This window comes from Epinephelus fuscoguttatus, linkage group LG23 (genome assembly GCF_011397635.1).
Source record: "Epinephelus fuscoguttatus linkage group LG23, E.fuscoguttatus.final_Chr_v1".
NCBI classification, from domain to species: Eukaryota; Metazoa; Chordata; class Actinopteri; order Perciformes; family Serranidae; genus Epinephelus; species Epinephelus fuscoguttatus.
Window position 1 is genome coordinate 11,586,938 of NC_064774.1, and position 21,018 is coordinate 11,607,955.

General features: G+C 45.7%; 1 protein-coding gene across 6 annotated transcripts in view; it reads right to left on the reverse strand.

The window, feature by feature from the left end:
- pcdh7b (protocadherin 7b) overlaps positions 1-21,018 on the reverse strand; it is a 176,911-nt gene that overhangs the window by 97,858 nt on the left and 58,035 nt on the right. For 2 of the 6 annotated variants that reach the window (XM_049568753.1, XM_049568756.1), the window contains exon 2: positions 890-1,085. The exons of 2 other annotated variants lie outside the window; for them this stretch is intronic. In XM_049568753.1, the coding sequence (XP_049424710.1) occupies positions 890-1,085 (196 nt within the window). Of the gene's footprint in view, positions 1-865; positions 1,086-21,018 lie in introns of all 6 variants that reach the window. 2 more of the 6 variants (XM_049568752.1, XM_049568755.1) reach the window with 1 other exon arrangement.

The window sequence follows — 21,018 nt, forward strand, 5'->3', positions numbered from 1 at the left end:
CCCATCTCTCGCTGCACACCCAGATACACACACCCACACATATTTTGGTCTTGGTAGGAAACTAGCTCAGGGTAGCTGCGAGAAGGTTCTGCAAGGGAAGATACAGTACTGTACCCAGGGACTGCCTTTACAATAGGCTCTTTTTTCCACTGCTCCCACTCACTCTCTCTCTCTCTAGGCTGCAGTCTTTTTACATTACAACCTACAGAACATCATCTCTGTCTCCCAATTGTGGAAAAATAAACTCCTTCGTAAGGGCCCCAAGCCAGCACACACTGCAAATCAGCAGAGCAGATATCTGTATGGCTTCCAAACAACTCAAGTTGGGTATTAACCCCCTATTGTTACTCCTCCTTTACTTCAACTCAAAGACATCTGATACAAAAAACCTATTCTCAGTCAAGTTGAAACCCAGATGACGAATGAAATTCAACAGGAATTGTAAAGAAAGGAGCTGCAAACTGAAAGGAAAAAGACGGCCTGAGAGGTGTTGATCTGAAAGCATATGTCTGTACATATATTCCCTGCTGTCGCGCCTTTGATCAAATAAGCCCGCTGTTTCTGGAACACAACCATAGGTTTTATACTCGCCTCCACGTGTGTTATGGAAGGGCTTTAGCTTTAATGAAAGTTGCAACAGCTTCTGCATCACAGCCTCGACACCACATCACACCTGGCACGCTACAAAAACGAACTAAAAGCCAAAAAAGAACTCGATGGCAAATTTTACTCACATGTTTTTTGTATGTTTCTGCCTACCGTCGGGCGTGCTACTGTACTGTACGTGAATGCTCTGGGAAGTTATGTGCGTGTGTGTTTCCTGTATCTTAACGCTTTCTTAATCTCCTTTAGTGTTTGCCCCTACCATTTTCCATGTGCTCTGCCTCACCGACACTGCCATCCGGCGTTGTCCTCTCGTAGCTGTCCTCGGGCAGGGGAAGGGCGCCCAGCCGGGGGCCCGACGAACTCTTGCTGCTGGGCGTCTCCGACTCGTCCAGGCCGCTGTCGTAGCAGCTCTGCAGCGATCCCTGCTGGTGAGGGTCCTGGGGCTGGCTCACCACAGAGAAGGTCACTCGGCGAAACGGCTACAAGAGAAACCAAACGGCCGGGGGTCACTATAAAAGGGACTGTTTTAACTTTTTGTCTTTTTATTGTTTGACGACAGCTGGGGAGTTGGATCTTCTGGAATTTTGGAAAGGGATTTTGGGTCAGGATGGTGGAGAAATAGGTTGGGAAAGAAGGGGGCAGGGTAAGGAGACTATGCTTTCATTGGAGGAGTCGTACAAGTGTGCTTGCTAGATTTTAAGGACACAACTACTACACCTGTGACGTCAGTTTACTGACCCCAAAAAAGAAGACACACAGCTCAATCTGCTCTAGCACAATAGCACACAAAAACCCCTTTTGTCACTATAAACAAGGTCATACCTTTCTTTCACCCTGAAAACTATCAATAGGAAGACATTAGAATAGGGACATGGAGGAAGCTGTACAAAGGGAGTCTTTCACAAGCTCGCTCAAGGCCCAGGGGACCAAGACGACATGGCAACCGGCTATACCTGTATATTAAAGGAATACTATAGCCCCTAAATGACCATTTGTATTTCCATTACTCAACCCATGTTAGGCTGAAATTGTAAAGAATCCATCAAGATCCTTGATAAATTGAAATCATAGGGGCGACCGACTCGTGCCATATAATCCAAGTCTTTACTCAGTGCTTCCCACACAGACGGCCTTCTCTGACAGGAAACTGAACATAAAAGTTTTCTATGCTCCCTTCAAAGCCAGACTCCATTAACAAAAACAATGATTTTACCTTGCTGAACACAGGAGCTGATGGTCTACCTTGATCAGTTAGATTGTTTTTGTTATTATGTGAGTTCACTGTTTTAAAGTTGTGGTTCTCAACCTTTTTTATGTCAAGAACCCCTAAATTGATACAAATTAGGCGAAGGAACCTCATTAGGGAAGATTTTGGTTGTTAGATATGATTAAGACCAAAATTTTATAGTTCTCAACAACAGTTTAGAAGGTAACCGTGGAGGAAGAGAAAACTCTCACTCATTCATTTCATTCAACAGTAAATGGAATAGTACAAAAAATATTTATATTCCCCAATGTACCCCCCTGGAACCCCCTTAGGCCCCCCTGCATTTCTGCACTCTAGGCTCCTGGCATTTTTGCTGGAGTGCTTTGGACTCCTCGAGTTGAAAAAACTTCAACTCAGAGCTGAAAAACGCCCCACGTCATTTCTGCTTTTTTCCCATTGTCCAATCGGATGATTTGAGGGTTGGTCCTTCTGTGGTGGTCACAACAACAAGTTTACAGTTGGTAAACAATGGAGGAGAAACTGGTGGTGCTCAGTCGCGCGGCAGGACCACTGGACTCCCTGTAGTTAGTGTACATTCTTGTTATGCTCAGCCTGATAGACAGCAGGTTATGAAACTGCCCCTGAGTCATCCTAAAATATGCCTGGAAACGGCCATTATCGAGGCAAAGCTCCTGGACCAACTGGTGGTACTCCCCATGACCCACCTCTTTCTTAGGGTCTCATGTACCCACACAGATCTCTGTTTCCTTGCACCCAACAAACTTTTACCTGACAGCCTCTCACCCTCAACCAGAGCTACAGCAAGTACCCTCTGCCTCATCGTTTTAGGAACTAGATACTAATTACTGTCAAATAAATAAACCGCAGATTGATTACAAGGGGTAGATTAGCAGCTCTGGTGTTCAACGAGGTAAAACTGCTGCTTTTTTGTCAGTGGAGTCTGGCTTTAAACGTGGACCCCAATGACTTCAATTCATTCGGTATTTTCTCAGTTTTTGGATTTGTCGTTTGTCATTGAGGCATGCGCGAAAAACTAATTTTTCCTCATGAATTCAACATAAAACAGGCTGATTAACAGATATATAAATAATCATTTCGGGGGGTGATGTGTCCTTTAAATACAGTTAAGGAGGGGAGGATGCACCAGCCTTAATCACTTGTCTATTTGCCCACTAGAAAGAGAACAAGGTAAAAAAGTGTTTGCTTCGAACACGAGTACATACAAACAACATGTGAGCACACAAAAGCTTTAGCTCGCGGGTCCACGCTGTCAATAAATGCAGCCTGCCTCCAACGCACTATTGAACAGTGTCTTGAGTTAAGCAGTAACACAGCACGTCAGTAAAGCGGAGGCCTCTTGCTCGCTGTCTCAGTCCGTTTCCCTTCCTCCCTCCTGCATCTCTCAATCCCTGTCTGAGCGTCGCACAAAGGTAATGGCAAAAGAGAGAGGGAGAGGAGGATGAAAGAGGGAGAATGAGCGTGAGGCGAGGAATGAAAGATCAGGCTTGGTCATTAGGAGAATAAATGGCATTACAAATGGCTAATGCCATTCATTAATTAGATACAAACACAGTGAGAGCTCGCCTGTGTTGCTTCTCCTCCAGCCTCTTGCTGGACCTCATCACTTGTTCTCCGGCTCCTCTGCTTCTTCCCCTCCCTCCTTCTATCCTTCCATCATGAGAATATTAAGCAGGACAGAGGCACATTACTCAATCGTCTCCTCCCTCCATCTCCATCCGTTCGCTCCCTGATTGCCTCACCTGATGATACAAAATCTGTGCATCTATCCATTCCCCATACGAGAGGCGGATTCTAAAACATGTCGAGCTCTTATCGTGACGACAGCGTGAAAGTGCGTCTTTAGAAAAAGGGTGACAAACGAAAACACACACAGATACATAACGTACGTTCTCAGCAGGTGTTGACAGGACGCCATACGACGGTGAGCCTCTTTGTTATTTTGTCAACCTCAGCCACTTACTGTAAGCACCTCTGAATCTCTGCCAGGCACATACCGTGAAAGATACTCTTTTTTTGATAATGAAATTTCCCACAAGCCACTGGGAAAAAAATGGGCTTCCTTTTGAGCTGCGTGTGTGTGTGTGCCGAGTGTGGAAATTTGCATTTATTTATATATTTCCGCCCCGGTTCTTTTTCTCTCTGGCTGGCTGGCTAGCACAGCAATCTTGGCAATAAATCATGTTTCCATGTAATTACAATCAACACTCAACAAATGAATTGGTATAAATATTCATGCAAATTTCACTTGGATAGTCAAACATTTGTTGCATAATTAAAACCGGGGGCCCAGAAGGAGAACTGCTCTCTATAAGTGTAATAACACTTGAAGAGATGCTAAGATATTAAACCATGTTTTTTTGTTTTGTTTTGTTTGTTTGTTTGTTTGTTTGCTTTTACTCTCCGAAAAACACTTGTTTGGTGTGAGGTGTGTGTTAACAAGTCCCGCAGCTTGTGTGTGGTTGAAGAAAAGGAAAGAAAAAAAGAAGAAGTACTTTGTCTGGATCAGATTTAGTGGAGTGCCACACTCCTTGGGAAACACGGTTTTCTAATGATACAAATTAAACGACTGTTGCCTAATGAATTGCTGGCGAGACCGTCGCAAAGAAAAGAAACACTCGAGCAGGCGCGCGCCGAGGGAAAATTGAGTTTGGGAGAGAGAAAAGAAGCTGACGGGGAAGGGAGAAGAAAAAAAGTTAAATGAACAAATAGATTTTATTCACCTGAATTTCCCCTTATTTTCACTGGAGGGAGAGCGAGATAGGAGAGAGAGGAGGAGGAGGGAGGAGAAAAAAAGCTAATTTGTTTGCAGACCAGAAATGGAGTTCATGCGGAGATCGCCGGAGGCTTTGGATTAGAATCTGCAGCAACCACCGTCTGCACAGCGACCTTCGCTCCCTTCATTCTGTGTCTTTTAAATAAATGAATAAAATAAAAAGCAATTCTTCCTTCGTCATTTTTCCGTTATATTTGTGCGTGCGTGCCTAGGTGTGTGTCTCACACGTAGCCGAGGAAGAATAGTCCAACATGCCGTGTGAAATCACATACGGCTTTCTGCGTGTCACTACCTCTTTCAAGTCATCATAGGGAGCAGTTTTTTGGGGGCCAAACCACAGGGAAAAATTAACAATTATCCACCATGCACACACACGCAATCACAGCGTGCGGCGATGGCGAGGGGAATAAAAGCAGGCTGTGGGTGTTACAGTGAAAGCTGGCCCACGCTGTCACATGGCACCGCGCTGACCCCCTCGCACCAGATACTGGTCATTTTCAGACCCGGTGAGTTTGTTCAGCCTCACTGAGTACATGCCCTCTGATGCCGGTCCCGCTACCTCCTACCCTGACCTCCCTGGCCTCATGGTCCACTCAGCTGCCAATCAATCTAGCAGCGCGCGCTCACACACATAAACACACTCAAGTGTCACGACCTCGGTACCATTTAATTTTAAAGGGGAGCCACATTATTTCTAAAGAAACTGCATTTTATTGACTGATGGGTCGTTTTAAAGTCCTGGATTCAGAGATCATAAGTCGCTAACTCTCATTCTGTGTCCTGTCACAGTGGCCGAGCTTCCGTTGTGTGGCTTTCATTTCAAGTTAGCACTTTATCTTTACCAGATGCTGGGACCCCTCTTTCGGAGGGCCTCTTTAAGGGTGTGCCTGTGATTGAAAGCCAGCTGCGACAGCCACGGGTGATTGAGCAAATCCGTCATCCCAAAAAATGAACAATGCAAACAAGCCACAGGTTTACTGGGAGCTCTGGCCGAGGCTTGGCCCGGCCTATTTCCTGGATGCTAAAGGGGAAACACATGGGGGCTTGCCTGACTCGAGCGGCGCTGGAGCCAATAAAAACAGGACCTTGCCACTGATGTCAATAATGTGTGGCCTCTTGGATTTGACCGCCCCTGCTGTCAGCAGCAATCTGTTCTAGCCTTACTGCTTTTATCTCCCAGCAAACCTTGCAAATATTGTTTCCAGGTAGAGCGCTCTGCCTTTGCATGAAGCCTCAGAGTTGTGAAGATCAATGACACTCGTCAAGGCGCGTTGCTGAAGGCTGTGCAGTAGCTTTAACATCAAGTGTTTTCTAAAAAGTTCTCTATCAGATGCCTCATGCGGTAGATAACACACACAGCTCAGTCACCAGAGCAAAGTAAGCATTGTACATTTCTGTAAACCACAGATATGTAACATTTGTACATCTCATACATTTGTACGCACATACAATCACATCAATGTTTCGAAAGTGACGTACTTCAGATAACATGTATATGAGCTGAGTTTCTCTTCATAGCGACACAAGTGAATATTTTTTATCGAGAGGTCAAAATATTTTCAGCTGTCTCTGTTGCAACAAAAGCGTGTATTCTTTAACAAGAGATCTGGACATTTGTAGCTGTGTTTGTAGCGACAAAAGCTGGTGTTTAACTAGAGGTCAGGACATTTCCAGTCATGTTAGTAGCAACAAAAGCAGGTTGAGGTCAGGACATTTCCAGCTGTGTTTGTAGTGACAAAAGTGGGTATTTTTTAACTCAATGTTCAGACATTTCCAAGAACATCTGGCATTGATTAACAAGAGATTGTTACAACAAAAGTGGGTATTTTTCAACAAGAGGTCGGGGCATTTCGATTTTGACTTGATGTTGAGACATTTCCAGCTGTATTTGTAGCAAAAACAGCTGTTACTGATTAACAAGAGGTCGGGGCATTTGCAGTTGTGTTTGCAGCAAGAAAAGCAGGTATTTTTTAACTAGAGGTCCAGAAATGTTCAGCTGTGTTTGCAGCATAAAAGCTGGTGTTTGTTTGTAGCAACAAGAAGGTATTTTTAAAAGAGAGGTTGGGACATTTTCAGCTGTCTGCAGTGACAAAAGCTGGTATTTTTTAACTAGAGGTGGAGATATTTCCAGCTGTGTTTGCAGCGAGAAAAGTGGGTATTTTTTACTTCAGATTGGGACATTTTTAGCTGTGTTTGTGTCGACAAAAGCAGGCATTTTTCATTAAATGTTGGAACATTTACAACTGTATTTGTAGCAAAGAACAGCTTGTATAAGAATTCAAGACATTCATAGCTGCATTTATAGCAACAAGAGGGTATTTTTAAATGAAAGGTTGGGATATTTCCAGCTGCTTTTGTAGCAACCAAACTGGGAATTTTAAGCCAAAACATGATGTTTACCTAACCCTAACCAAGTGGTTTTTGTGCCTAACCACATATTAACCACAGTATTGTCACTACATCAAATTGAAAATTGAAGAGTAAAGTTTGAGTGCACAAAGTCAACATATCTGTGGCTGCAGGAATGTATAATGCCATCATTTATTCTGGATTGAGTTTGAAACACAATGGTGACTGTGTTTATGCTCTGCTGCCACCGAGGAAGCCTTCTGAACCCGTTCTCTCTGGATGTCTGGATTTATAATTAAGCCCACCTTCAACAGAGCCTCCGGACGGAGCGAGGGATAATGGAACGGTGTAGGTAGGCCTGCTTGGAAAACACAGTGTGTGTAATTTCAGCTGTAAATACCTTTGACGGATGGCAGTGACCCACTACCGTGAACCACAGGAAGTAATTGTGGCTAGGCAGGACTTGGGGCAAGGGGAGCAAACATAAACTGCAGGCCTAGTGTCTTATTGCAGTCAACCAAGAGAGATGGAGGGATACAGAGAGAGGAGAGAGTATGAGTAAGTGAGATGGAGAGACAGATAAAGAGGCCAGTTGAACTGGTCGGGGGGAAGAGACTCGGAGAGAGTGAGAGAAGGCAGCGACACATGAGCACGGCCACGATTGCCAAAAGTGCCAGTCGGTAATTAAGAAGCCATGTTTCATTTTTAATGGGCAACCAGACAGCGACCTGTGATACGCCACCTGAGACGCGCACAAAGTGCCAAATAGCCACGGTACACCAAACAACATACTTGCTGGGATCTTAAATTGCCTTAACCCAACCGCGGCCGGCCGGCTTTGCAGAGCTCAAACGCAGGTTAAGCTTGCTGTAATTCCAGTACTGGTGAATTAAAAAGATCACGAGATACAGCGATGCTGAAGCGATAAATGAGACAAATGCCCTCAAGGTGAATGTCTGACTGGAAATCAATTGGAATCTGATCAGGGGTGGATTCAGGTTCTGTTTGGGTGCTCCTCAGTTGCACTTAATTACTATGCTAGGCTAAGCTAAGCCCAGCACGCCGCTGCCTCGTCAAAAACAAGAGCTGAATGTGGATGATCTCTCAGGTGTGCTAGTGACGAGGGGAATTTCAAAAAGGGTTTCTGTCAGGGCCGAGTAAGTTGTGGGAATTCTGGCGTTCAGTTGTTGGCTGGAGCTTTGTTAGCGCAACCGCCTGCAGAGTCTCAGGTATCATGTTCTAGCCTGACTGATAGCTTTGGCCCTGTCAAGCTCCAGCGCTCCTCTTCACTTCCTCGCACCCCCTTCTCTCCCTCCTTCCTCCCCATCCCCATCCCCATCTTCTTCACTCCTCCGCACACATTCTTCACAGGTCACTCGGGATGAAGAGGAGAAACTCGGGGTAACATTTCCAAAGAACACCCAAGACTCCGGGAAAAAAGAAAAACAAAGCCGAGATAAAAGAGGCTCCTGCGAGTTCACCGTCTGAATTTTTCCAACATCATCTTCTGAGTCAACAAAGATGCAAAGAGTGTTTTTTTTCCCTTTGTCTTCTTCTTCTAGTCTGTTGAGTTTGAAAAAAAACAAGCTCTTTCACATCCTTTTAAACAGCCACCCTCACAAGGGCATCCAGCCGCCTTAACTGTGCCCACAATAATAGATTGGAAAATAATAAGAGATTAGATTTGGATGGCAATCTTTCATTTAAAATCATGTCAGGGAGCTGTGAGGTCATCCGATCCGCACGGGGCCTGGAGCTTGATAATAACATTTTTTTAAACACCTTTAAAAATACTTTTATTACAGGAGGTGCAGACATTACGGGCAACACGGCACACAGCCTCGTTAAGACTTGATGATGCTATTAGCACTCTCTTGTCGATCTTTCAAACCGTGTGCATTCTCTTTTTTTACCCTCCCATTTTACCATGTGGTCATTTTATGATCTCACCGAGCTCCGATCAATCGAATGTCCTTCAGCGCTTGTCCACTGAGTCTTTACTGACCCTTTACGGCGGACTTTGGCAGCTGTATAAATATATGTGCTCCGGTTGACTGTTCGATAAACACAAGCAAGAAACCCAAAACACGAACTCCCTGATGCCTCCAACTGTTGTGTGGTTGGGGCTGTGCCATAAAAAGCGGTTGCCAGGCACAAAAAGTCCTCCGAAAGAACTCCGGAGGGACGCATTCTTAGTCGCAGAGCTTGCGCCTTGGGAACCACTTTGGATTGAGAAAAAGGAAGTGGGAATTGAAGAGAAGCGGGGAGAGGAGAGAAAAAAGTTGGAGACAGTCTAAGAAAGGAAGAAAGGAAGGGAGAGCGATGATAAGGAAATGAGGAAGTGGGTGATCCTTGCATCCCGAGCTTCATTTTCTCCCTTCATCCACATCACATGCCCCCACCACACTTTAGTCTTTTCCCAGTGTGTTTGGAATGCCTTTGGAAAAGTGCCACAGCTAGCACTTTCCTATTAGCATGCACCCCATGTGCGCAGCTGGAGAGACAGACCCGCAGGAAGAGAAAAAAAAAATGGAGAGGAAAAAAAAGATCACACATGGTTACTTTTTTAAAGTCTGGGCTAAACTTTTAATTGCTCTTCAAGTGGCGGATTAGGCCATTGGTGTAACAGAGATACTATTCAGGGGGGATGCGTTTGAACATCTTCAGAAGCTTAGCCCAACCCCTGACCTGCTCTGAATGGCAAAAGAGAAGTGTGGTTTTTTGGTGAGGGGGGGCGTTGATGGGTTAGGGGTGGGGGTGTTGAGTGGCAGTGGATTAGCTTCAAGCTGACAAATAACACCCTTTGTTGGATTCTGCTGCTTTTCTGCTGGGCTGCAGAAGCACCATCGCAGCCGGAGCCTGGTGTCATGTAGCTGATAGCACGAGGCTAAAAAGGACACAAGAAAGAGGACATGAAGGCTTCATAATTCATAAAGGGAGGCTTGTCGTTGTGTTTGCGTTTATGCTGCGGTGGTAGATTTTTTTTTTTTTTTTTGTGCCGCATTTCCACAGCAACATCCGCATCTGTCAGTGGCGAATTATGTTACATCCTCTCATTATGAATGGATGGGGACTTCTCCTGTGTCGCCATGTTAGAGCCACTGCTGCTGACACAAGCGCTGGCAGACACTGGGAACGAGTGTCAACCAAAACCCAGACTCTGGTGTTGCTTACATAGAGTCTGCCGGCAAAATCTTGAGATCGCCTTTCCTACTTTTTATGCCTCCTCGCAGGTGATTTGGGGTTGTCCGTCTGTCCATGTGTCTGTCCCATTCTCATGAATTTGTTTTCAACTTTGGCACAACTGTCCACTTGTACTCAAGGATGAACTGATTAGATTTTGGGGGTCAAAAGTTAAGTGTTATGTGACCTTGCATCTGTTTGATTTACTTGAACACAGTATCTCAAGAACACCTTAAGGGAGTTTCCTCAGATTTGGCACAAACATCCACTAGGACTAAGCATAAACTGATTAGAATTCGGTGATCATAGGTCAGAGTCACGGCCGGTGTGACCTATTGTGAACCCTATATCTTACGAACACCTTGAGGAAACCTCCTCAATTTTGGCACAAATGTCCACTTGGACTGAACAATGAACTGATTAGAATTTGGTTTTTAAAGGTCAAGATCAGTGTGACTTTGTTTGTGTTTGTGTCATTCTCCTGAACAAGGTATCTAAAGAACACCTTGAGGGAATTTAAATTTGCCACAAACATCCACTTGGACTTAACAGACAACTGATTAGAATTTGGTCAACCTGTGAACATTATATTTCCTCAAATTTGGCAAAAATGTCTACTTGGATTTAGAATTCGGAGGTTAAAGGTCAAGGTCAGCGTGACCTTGCTCATTCTTGTGAACCTGATACCTTAAGAACACCTTGATAGAATGCCCTCCAATTTGTCAAAAATGTCCACTTAGACTCAACAATGAACTGGTCAGAATTTGGTGGTTAAAGGTCAAGGTCAGTGTGACCTTGCTTCCATTTCATTCTTGTGAACACGTTATCTCAAGAACACCTTTAGAGAATTTCTTCCAATTTGGCAAACGTCCACTTGGACTCAACAGTATACTGATTAGAATTGTGTAATCATAAGTCAGAGGTCAAGGTCAGTGTGACCTTGCTTCCATTTCTTTTTCAAGAACATCTTGAAGGAATGTCCTAAAATTTGTCCACTTGGACTCAACAAAGGAACTGATTAGAGTTCAGTGGTCAAAGGTCAAAGTCACTGTGACCTTACAAAACATGTTTTTTGGCACTCCCAAGAATTCATGCCATAATTATGACAAAATTTCACAAATCAGGTCTCAGGAAAACTGATGAAATGATGACAGTTTATATCCAAAAGGTCAAAGGTCAGCTTCACTGTGACATCATAATGTCACATTTGGTCAGATACTAACTAATCTTGGGTGTCCACCTTGAAACTGTGCTGATTGTATAGATCCTCTGTGCTGTCGGGGGGGAGATGTTTCCACAGACATGGATATAAACTATGTGTGCAACCTGACTGGTGAGCGGAGTCACACAACCGCGAGGCAATAATTCTAGTTTTATTTTGATTTCAGCTCTTGTTTGTACAGTGACATCTGAACGGCGCGCCGCTGACTGCGCGCGTGCATACGTGCAAGTGAAATTGCTCCCTGCGCACCCAGGCGTGCGAGTGCCTCTTGTCTATCTCTGAGTGAAAGTGTATGTGTGCGTGTCATGTCTTTGGCATTGTCATGTCATTTCACATGTCACCCTGCCATCAGCTCAGGTTCCCAGTTCTGGCACGGCATTAGAGGGGAGGTGATGGTGGGTGGAGGTGGTGATGGAGAGGGGGAGTTAGGTGTCGCATGTGGGGATCCATCACAGCAGTGGCAGCGCTGCATCTGACCAACGGCCCACTACTGTCAGTCTGTGACGAGCCTTTGGAGGGAGGGGGGGGGCTGGCGCTAACGTTAGCCTGTTGTGACACAGGTCTGGGTGTCAGCAGAAAGCATGACACGGCATCAACCGAGCCAAAGCGGCCAAATGCCACAGAGCTGTGGATATGAGACACAGCAGCTCGCTTGTTTTGCTACCTGTCCCATGCAAGCACAGATGGGAGATTTAGAAGCCTTCAAACGCCATATCTAAAGAAATGAATATCAACGCAGAGAGGGGGGGGGCGGCGATAGATAGCATCTACGGGGATAGACAGATTTGTGGAGAGAAAGATAAAGAAAGAAAAAGCAGGAGATAAGGGAGGGCGAAAGATAAATGATTCTTTATTTACCATCCTGAGTCACTGATGACAGATAACCTGCATTTAGGGGATCAGGGCTGCCATCCAAACAGGCAAAAGAGCGAGCGGCGAGATAGATTGGGGGAGGTTAGAGAGCATATCCAGCTTATCCGCTAATGAGGCGTTCTATTTGAGTATGATCATGCGGGCATGTATCATTCAACTGGGATAAGTAGTGTGTGTCCTTGTGTGTGTGTGTGTAGCGCATGTCCGTGTCATCTTCACAATCACCCCAGGACGGCACCACCAGGTGGCGCGTCTCAGTGCAGGCGAACGCCACGTCCTCATCATATCACTCACACACTTCCCTTACAGGTCCCATCCGCCACCTGTTCTGCGACGACGACAGAAGCAGGAGACAATTACGATCCGAACAATTATGAAAACAATTATTACAAATGAGTAATTAAACCCTAATGTCAGGGTAAATAAACTGACGGTGAGGAGGGAGAGGAGGAAGGAGGATGTGGGGGGGGGAGGAAAAAAAAAAAAGCCCAAGGCGAGCGAGGGAAGGAGTGAGCGAGGAGCGGCGGGATGGGAGAGGAAGTGTGCAGTCGCTGACGTGCCACACTCTGCTGCTGCGACATGAGGATTATGAGAAATGGAATGGCTTCACACACTTACTCGCACATTTAACAGACCTCGAAACTTGGCATTGGAGATGTTCCCCCCCTCCACCTTTCCCCACATTTCTTCCTGTCATGTTCCCCATCCCTCCATCCCTCCATCCCTCCGTCCCCTCGTTCATCATCTCAACTCGGCCCCCTTATCTCCCAACTCCCCCCCCTCCGCCCCAAACTCCTCTATCTCCAGTCTCTGTCACTCTCGCCCGCTCCCTCCCTACCTTGCTATCTTTGTCGAGATCACGCAAGGTCAAACCTCCCCGACGTTTGATGGATGAAAATGGAATTAAGATGAAAGCACACTTTCAGATAATGAAGATATGCGGCGGGAGATTAGGAAGCTGGGGAGGCTGCTGAGGTGCCGACCAAATTAATATTGAAATTTATGTGTGTTTGGCTCAGGCCCAGACAATCCCCATGTGTTATTTTCACCAGGGGGCCAAAGTGGAAAACATAACAAAAAATTTAATAGCGTTCAAGGGGGGGGTAGCGAGTGGAAAGGCGGTGCCATTCTTTTTTTTTTTTTTTTTTTTGCAGCTGACAGTGTTCATTTTGTCTGATGTTGGAATGCAAAATGAAGTAGCTGAAGTGCACAATGCAGCCATTCAGTAGCAGAGGAGGGATTGTGTTGGGAGCGTTAAACATGCACACCTGTGGGGCTTTGTGTTCGGCGCTCAGAAATTAAATATCTCGACTTTGTGTGTCGTGTTTGAAGGTAGTTGAGAGTGCGGATTGGTTAACCTCTTCCATCCATCGCCAACGTCCGAAACAACATTCCAAACTTTGGATAAATTATGGCGAGGGCAAACTGGCATCGGCATTTTCATGGGGTCCGTGAGCCTCTAATCTCGAGATATCTAATCAATGGTTTCTGTGGGTACCCACTAGTCTCCCCTTTACAGACACACATTTTTACTACTCCCACGCATCTATCTATCCATTTTCATCAACTTATCCAGGTATCCAGGGCTTGGTCGCAAAGCTTCCCTGCTCCTCCTGGAAAGACCAGGCCAGACGAGATGTAGTCCCTCCAATTTGTTCTGGGTCTGCCCCGGGGCCTCCTACCAGTGGAACGTGCCCGAAACACCTTTAAAGGAAGGCGCCCAGGAGGCATCCTGATCAGATGGCCAAACCACCTCAACTGACCCCTTTCATCACAAAGGAGCAGCGGCTCTACTCCGAACTCCCTCCGGATGTCCGAACTCCTTAACCTATCTCTAAGACTGAGCCCACTCAAGGCCAGATGGAGTCACTGAAAATCGTGGGGTGGAACCAAAACCAAGAAGCCCTAACTGAATTTCAGGGATTCAAGCTGTTGTAGTCAATAAGAGTTAAGGAACTGTATACTGATACACTAATATTACTAGTTATCTGATGTGCACGGGCTAATACTGGTACAGTTGGGTGTAGGTACTCACAGAACCCATTTTCATTCAGATATCTTGAGGTGAGAGTTCAAGGGACCCCTTTGAAAATGGCCATACCAGTTCTTCCTTTGCCAAGATTACACCAGATTTTGGAGCATTATATCAGTACTTTTCCGACAAGCTAGCGTGACATGGTTCACACCAATGGATGCCTTTAGCTGCCTAGTTTCACAAGATAACAGCACCTTTATTCTGGCCTAGAAGATGAAAAAACTACAGCTTTTTAAAGAAGTAATGGCCAGTGGGGGAAGCCAACAATCAACTCTCAGTGGGTCATAGCCTTCCTAGTCCCCCCTTGGAGGCACCACTGAGTGCATGTGGATATTTCTGCATCTTGGGCTCCCTAAACAGTCTTCAAAACACATGAACTGGGACTGACTGGAAAGCTGAGACTCTTGTGAATTCATCGCGCCCACTTTTATTCTTTATTCTGTTGTGTGTGATGATGTTAGCCTCCACAGTAGCCATTTTATTGTAGTGAGAACATTGCTTTTAAAACGAATATCTCTGTATAAAATGACCTCTTGTGACCTCTAGGATAATCGCAGCCTCATGAACCTTTGTAAGCACAAACCAGAGACCTCAGGCATTCAGGGGATGTCTGGCTTTTATAGGTATATTGACAATAAAGAGGGTTTCTCAGCAGTTTCTAGAACAGAAGTGCCATCGAATCGCTGAAAATTCTTACAGAAACGTCAAAAGTTTTTGACACAAAATCACAGTGTGGAGTTTTCTCTGGTGTTCCTCAAGGTCTCTGTGTTTTAGTGTGGTACTTAGGCAATTTATACAACTTGTCAAAAGGTCAAGACGCTTCAATTTGGCACCCAGACTGTCTAACAGACGGTATCAGTGAAAAAACTACTGCAAAAACTCATGAGGAATAATTGGGCATGGGGATGGCCGTCATATACTTATACACACAGTGCTGAGCCGTACCTTAAATAAATGTTCAGGTTCCAAGCTTTCCAATGATGTACACCACTTCTATGTTGCACATGCTATCTGCCCCTGAAGGTCCCCTGTCCTCTCTAAAGTAAGACGAAATGGGTCCCTGGAAGGGCGAGGTGGGGCAGAGGAGGTGAGGTGTGTTTGCATACTGACACGAGCCTATTGAGACATTTGCATTGACTTTGACACACTTTGCAAAGAAGTGACACACACACACACACACATATACACACACAGGCACGTACATCTCCTGATCCAATCTTCCCCATCTCAGCAGTTCTGAAGGGCTGGATCAGTGTACGTGTGTTCGAGGAGCGTGCTACAGCAGATAGGCGAAAGGGATAAGGGGCCCCCGTGCCTCGGAAAAGGCATCAAAGACAGACGGCCTATCACGGCGCCGTATCGCTGTCTGATGACTGCGATATGAACACTAATCCGCATGTAAAATAGTCCTCTCCTCCAAGGCACTTCTTGGAGTGCACTTAGCGAACGACGTCTCTCCTCTCCGATCCTTCTTCCTCGTTCGTTCTCTTTGACACTATTCCCCGCGAGCGAAGATCCACAACGAGCTCTTAAGGTCTCACTTTCGGCTCCAGCCCTTTTAGATCTCATTACTCAGCTGTTGACTGGGCAGCCATTTTGGGGCAGCTAATGGGAAATTTGATAATGGCGTCAGGTTGTTTTGGTCCCCACTGTCACGAGCTCTCCAGCACTCTGCTCGCCGTGGCACTTTGTTAAGGGGGCGCAGGAGCGTCGAAAAACACAATTAACATGCGGCCTGTTTGCTCCCTCTGGTATTTCCTGCCCGATAAGTCAAAATAATGCAGGAAAAACATTTGGATGGAGGAGAAGGAGAGGGAGGAGTACAAAAGAAGCTCACACTCGGTGCAATTTGGCCGCGTTTTTGTCCTCCTCTAAGCTGCAAGCTGTTCCCCCTTATTGAATAAGAAGGAGGGGGAAAAATGGTCAGGTTACACGGGAGATTGCCAACAATGGCGCTCTTTGTTAAGACATTAAGTAAACAGGCAGAATGCTGAAAATATTCTTCTTTTTTTTCTCCTACCGCCGCCGTAATCAAAGGTTGTGGAGAGGTCAAACAGGCATGATTACCGGACACCTGTGCCTGCTCTCCGGTGAGCTCTGTACCAGTGTACCGATGCCCCTGTGCCATCAATCCTCACCTGAAACTGCGGGTGAATGTGCGCGCGCATGTGTGTGTGTGTTTCACCTATCACCTTACCGGCAGCTGGTATCCTAGGAATAAAAGGATCGTCAGAGAGATGGCCAGCGGAGGCACAAGATGAAGGGGGGATGTAGCGGCGGCAGTGCGCGGGGTAGGCAGATGGAACGGATCCTGTGTCTCGCTGAAATCCCACCTTCCCTTCGCCCCCTCCTCTCCTCACGGTGCAGGTGAAAGCACCTAACTGTATGCATGACCTCCTTCCCTCCCTTCCTCCCTTTCCTCCTCCTCCTCCTCCTCCTCCTCCTCTCTGTACTTCTAATCAAGAGAAGGACAGAAATGAGAGGACAGCGAGCTTTGAGGGGGAACAGAGGAAAGAATGGCTGTTATTGAAGTAACCTAAGCTAGCGGAGAAAGATAGCCACATCAGACGGCGCTCACACACACATACACAGAGTCTGGGCTGTGACAGCAACCCGTTCTGCTCACTGACTCCACGAAGAAGCTGGTGTGTGTGTGTGTGTGTGTGTGGCGAGGAGGGGAAGAGGGGGGGGTGGGGTGGGGGGGTCAATGACTCCGAGATGGTTATTGATTCAAAGTGACATCGGCGTGACAGATAATAGTGACGAGTGGTAAGAACGGGCGCAGTGCATCACACGCAGCATCATCAAGGATCCATGGTGCCCGGATCGATACGGAGGCATGAAAGTCGGGTTAGCGATATGTGTGTTTGCCACCAATCGGCTTTCCCTGCGTCCTTGTGGATGTTTCAGGGCAGGAACAGAAGAGGGATGCGGTTCTCTGACTTGTCTCCCACCTTCCCTTCCCTTCGCTTCCCCTCCCTCCCTCCCTCCGTCGCCCCACCACAACAAAACCGCTTGAAATAAAAAAAAACAACACAACAACATCAAAACTCAAGGCCAGAATTGAGGCTGTCACATAAAAAGACAAAACATCCATTTAATTTGAGCTCGTATTACATTGCCATTTTCTCTCCCTTTGATCTGAGAACAATGCCCAGGATTCGCCTCGGACTGTCTCCAAACCTAGTTTCTGCCGAACAGGTTTTTTCTCCCCATTCACCGCTTCACAGAGCAAACTGCTAGCAGCGTAGCACAGCACCCCACCACACTAATGATGGCCCTCATCAGGCTGGCTAATTTAACCCCCTGTGTAAATTGAGAGGTAGAGGTCATGGGGAGGGAGCGGGATGACGGGGGGGGCCGCAATGAAGCCGAAGCAGCTCCTGCTTAAAACAATAATCAGATCTCTGAAAGAAGAAGAAGAAGAAAAAAAGAAAAGCAGCCGCTTGGCCCACATTTTTATGCTAACAAGAAAATTGAGTGTATTTTATTTATCTGCAGTGCAGACCACATTATTATGAATTTGGGGCATTGGAGGAGCAGTTATTTAGGAGGCTACAGTTTCTGTTATCCCCCATGTATTTACTTTGCCCCCCCTCCACCCCGTCGCTGTGCCTCTGGTCCTCTTCTTCGGCCAGAAAGAAAAGCAGGTCAGGCGTAAATGACAACTCAATAAGCTAAGTATAATACACAGAAAAATGGAGCCGAGGCCATCGAGGGCGGGGGTTTGTTTGGAGACTCGTGGGGCACATATGAAACGGGGGGTTTCGGGGGTCCACCAGTGGAAAAACTGCATTCTGGTCATGTTTATGCACCGATTCTGGAGCAATTGATGGTGGAAATGTCTTCTTACACCAAAATAAAAGCCCTTTCTTGCCTTTTTTGGGGGGGAGGGGGCAGATGTACATGTCCTAAATATTGGAAGGGACGGGAGTTGGGGGTCCTCTGCCAGGAAGCTCTGTTGTAAAACACTGCATTCTAGGGATTTTTTGTGCACCGACTTCTGGTGGATGTTGTAAATATTTACGGGGACATGTCCCCTGCATCCTGTCAGAAAATTTTAAGCATCAAGCAATTAATTTCCACATTGTGGTCAATCTTTGCGCACCACTTCTGCATCATTTTATGGTGGAAATGTCAATATTCACCAAAATAAAAGCCCTCTGATACTTTGATGTTTTTGTTGGGGGGGGGGGGGCATGTTTAAGGTGGACATGTCACCTGCGTCCTGTCAGAAAAATCTGATCATCAAACACTTAATTTCCTCAGTCTAGTTCATTTTTAGGCACCAATTTATGGTCGAAATGTCACTAGAGTCACCAAAATAAAAGCCCTCTGCTACTTTCATGCTTTTATTTGGACGGGATATGTTGAAAATATTTAGATGGACATGTCCCCTGCGTCCTGTCAGAAAATGTTGAGTGTCAAATACTTGATTTTCTGCATTGCAGTGAATTGTTGTGCACTGATTTTTGCATTTCCCGCATCAATCTGTGGTGGAAATGTGTGTTTTCACCAGAATAAAAGCCCTCTGCTACTGTCATGTTTTACGGTGAGCACTGTCGTGTAGGACCGTGTACTGAAGCCCGGAATAGAGGCCATTTGCGGTATGTGCATGTGTGCGTATGAGCCGCTCCACCGTCTTCAGATGCTACAGCGCCATTACAATGCCACTGAAGTACCAAAAAGACTCTGCAGATGCATCTTGGGAAAAAGGACACCTCTTCAAACCACCTCCCTCGGGAGCACATGTCAGCGCTTAGAATTGCTACAAAGGCAGATTTCTAGCACCTGGAGTAATACTCAGAGATACACTTTACATACATACACAGTGGTGCCGTGTTGCATGCTAACAACAGTGGACTCCAGGGGTGTGGATACTGGGGGGGAGGGGGGGGGGGGGGGCAGGACGCATATGTAAAAACATGACAGGAGGAGAGGGCTTTTATTTTGGTAAAATTAAAGACATTTTTACCATAGTTTGATACAGAAATTGGTGCATAAAAATTTACTAGACCGTAGGTAATTAAGTATTTGATGCTGACAGGACAGAGGACACCCCCTAAAAAAGACATGAAAGTAGCAGAGGGCTTTTATTTTGGTGAATCTAGTGAGATTCCTACCGTAAATCAGTGCATAAAAACTCACTATAATACATGAAAGGAAGTGTTTGATGCTTAATATTTTCTGACAGGACACAGGGGACACTTCCCCCTAAAGATTCAGAACATGTCCTCCCCAAATAAAAACATGAAATGAGCAGAGGGCTTTTATTTTGGTGAATATAAAGACATTTCCACCGTAAATTGGTGCATAAAAACTCACTAAAATGCAGGAAAGTAAGTGTTTGATGCTCAAAATTTTCTGACAGGACACAGGGGACACTTCCCCCTGAATATTTACAATGTATCCCACCCAAATAATTCATGACAGTAGCAGAGGGCTTTTATTTTGGCAAATATAAAGACATTTCAACCATGAATCCGTGTGCAAAAATTCACTACAATGCATGAAATGAAGTGTTTTACGACAGAACTTTCTGGCGAAGATCCCCAAACTCCCCATTTTTGTATGTGCAGACTCTGTCCCCCTCAATATTTGTTACATGTGCATTTGTCCCCTCCAAATGAACACATGAAAGTAGCAGAGGGATTTTATTTTGGTAACACAAAAAGACAAATCCATCTTAAATTGCTGCAGAAAAGACAAAAAATGGTGCATAAAATTCACTAAAATAAGGATATTAGGTGTTTGATACTCGAACGTGTCCACCCAATTAAAGCATGAAAGTAGCAGAGGGCTTTTATTTTGGTGAATATAAAGACATTTCCACCATAAATGGCAAAAATTGGTTCATAAAAACTCTCTTAAATGAAGGAAATTAGGTGTTTGATTCTCAAAAGTTTCCTGGCGGAGAGCTCCAAACCCTCCTTTCATATGTCTCCCCTCCAATATTAAAACAAAACCTACGCCCTTGAGTCTGACGCTGTTTTGTTTTTCCCCCTGTAACCATGACATGTGCCAGGTACCAGCCCATCCAGATGTGATCATCACCATTAGCGGGGTTTGTTTTTTCAGCACCGACAACTTTTCATTTCTCATCCATCTGTCAAGAATATTACCCGCCGAGTCATCCATCACACTCAATCCACTCCCTAATTCTCGCGTCTCTCGCTCCGCTTATCTCCATACTTTTTTTTTTTTTGGAGCCGAGGCGTAATACTAACAAGGTGGAGGGGAAAAAGACGAATGGCTTGTTGGGTCGTAAATCCACAGATAACGTGCGCGGCGTGTTTCACATTTCGCGTTCTACCTCGGAGGAACTTTCTCCACGCTGGCATGCCTGTGCACACACATGAATAAAGGTCCCTGTCATCCTTCCCTCTGCACTAATGAGTTCCATTTCAGTCGCACATTCCTTCACACGACCCTATCAACCTCAGCCGTGTTGAGTTGCAACGCCACCATCTCTCCTCCTCCGCTCCCTCTCTGTCTCTCCATACAGTGCAGCTGATCTCCGTCGAGCCCCGCAATCTAGTTAATATTTCATCAAGTGGGGAATTTCACATCTGTAGGTCACATTCTGGGCCTTGGCAATTAGAAACTCAAACAGCGACCTGGCTTGCTTCTTTAATTCTCCTTCTTCTTCTTCTCCTCACCCTTCTGCGCACCCTTCTTTTTTTTTTCAAAGGGAATTAACAAGTTGAAATTAATTTGAGCCCTAGCTG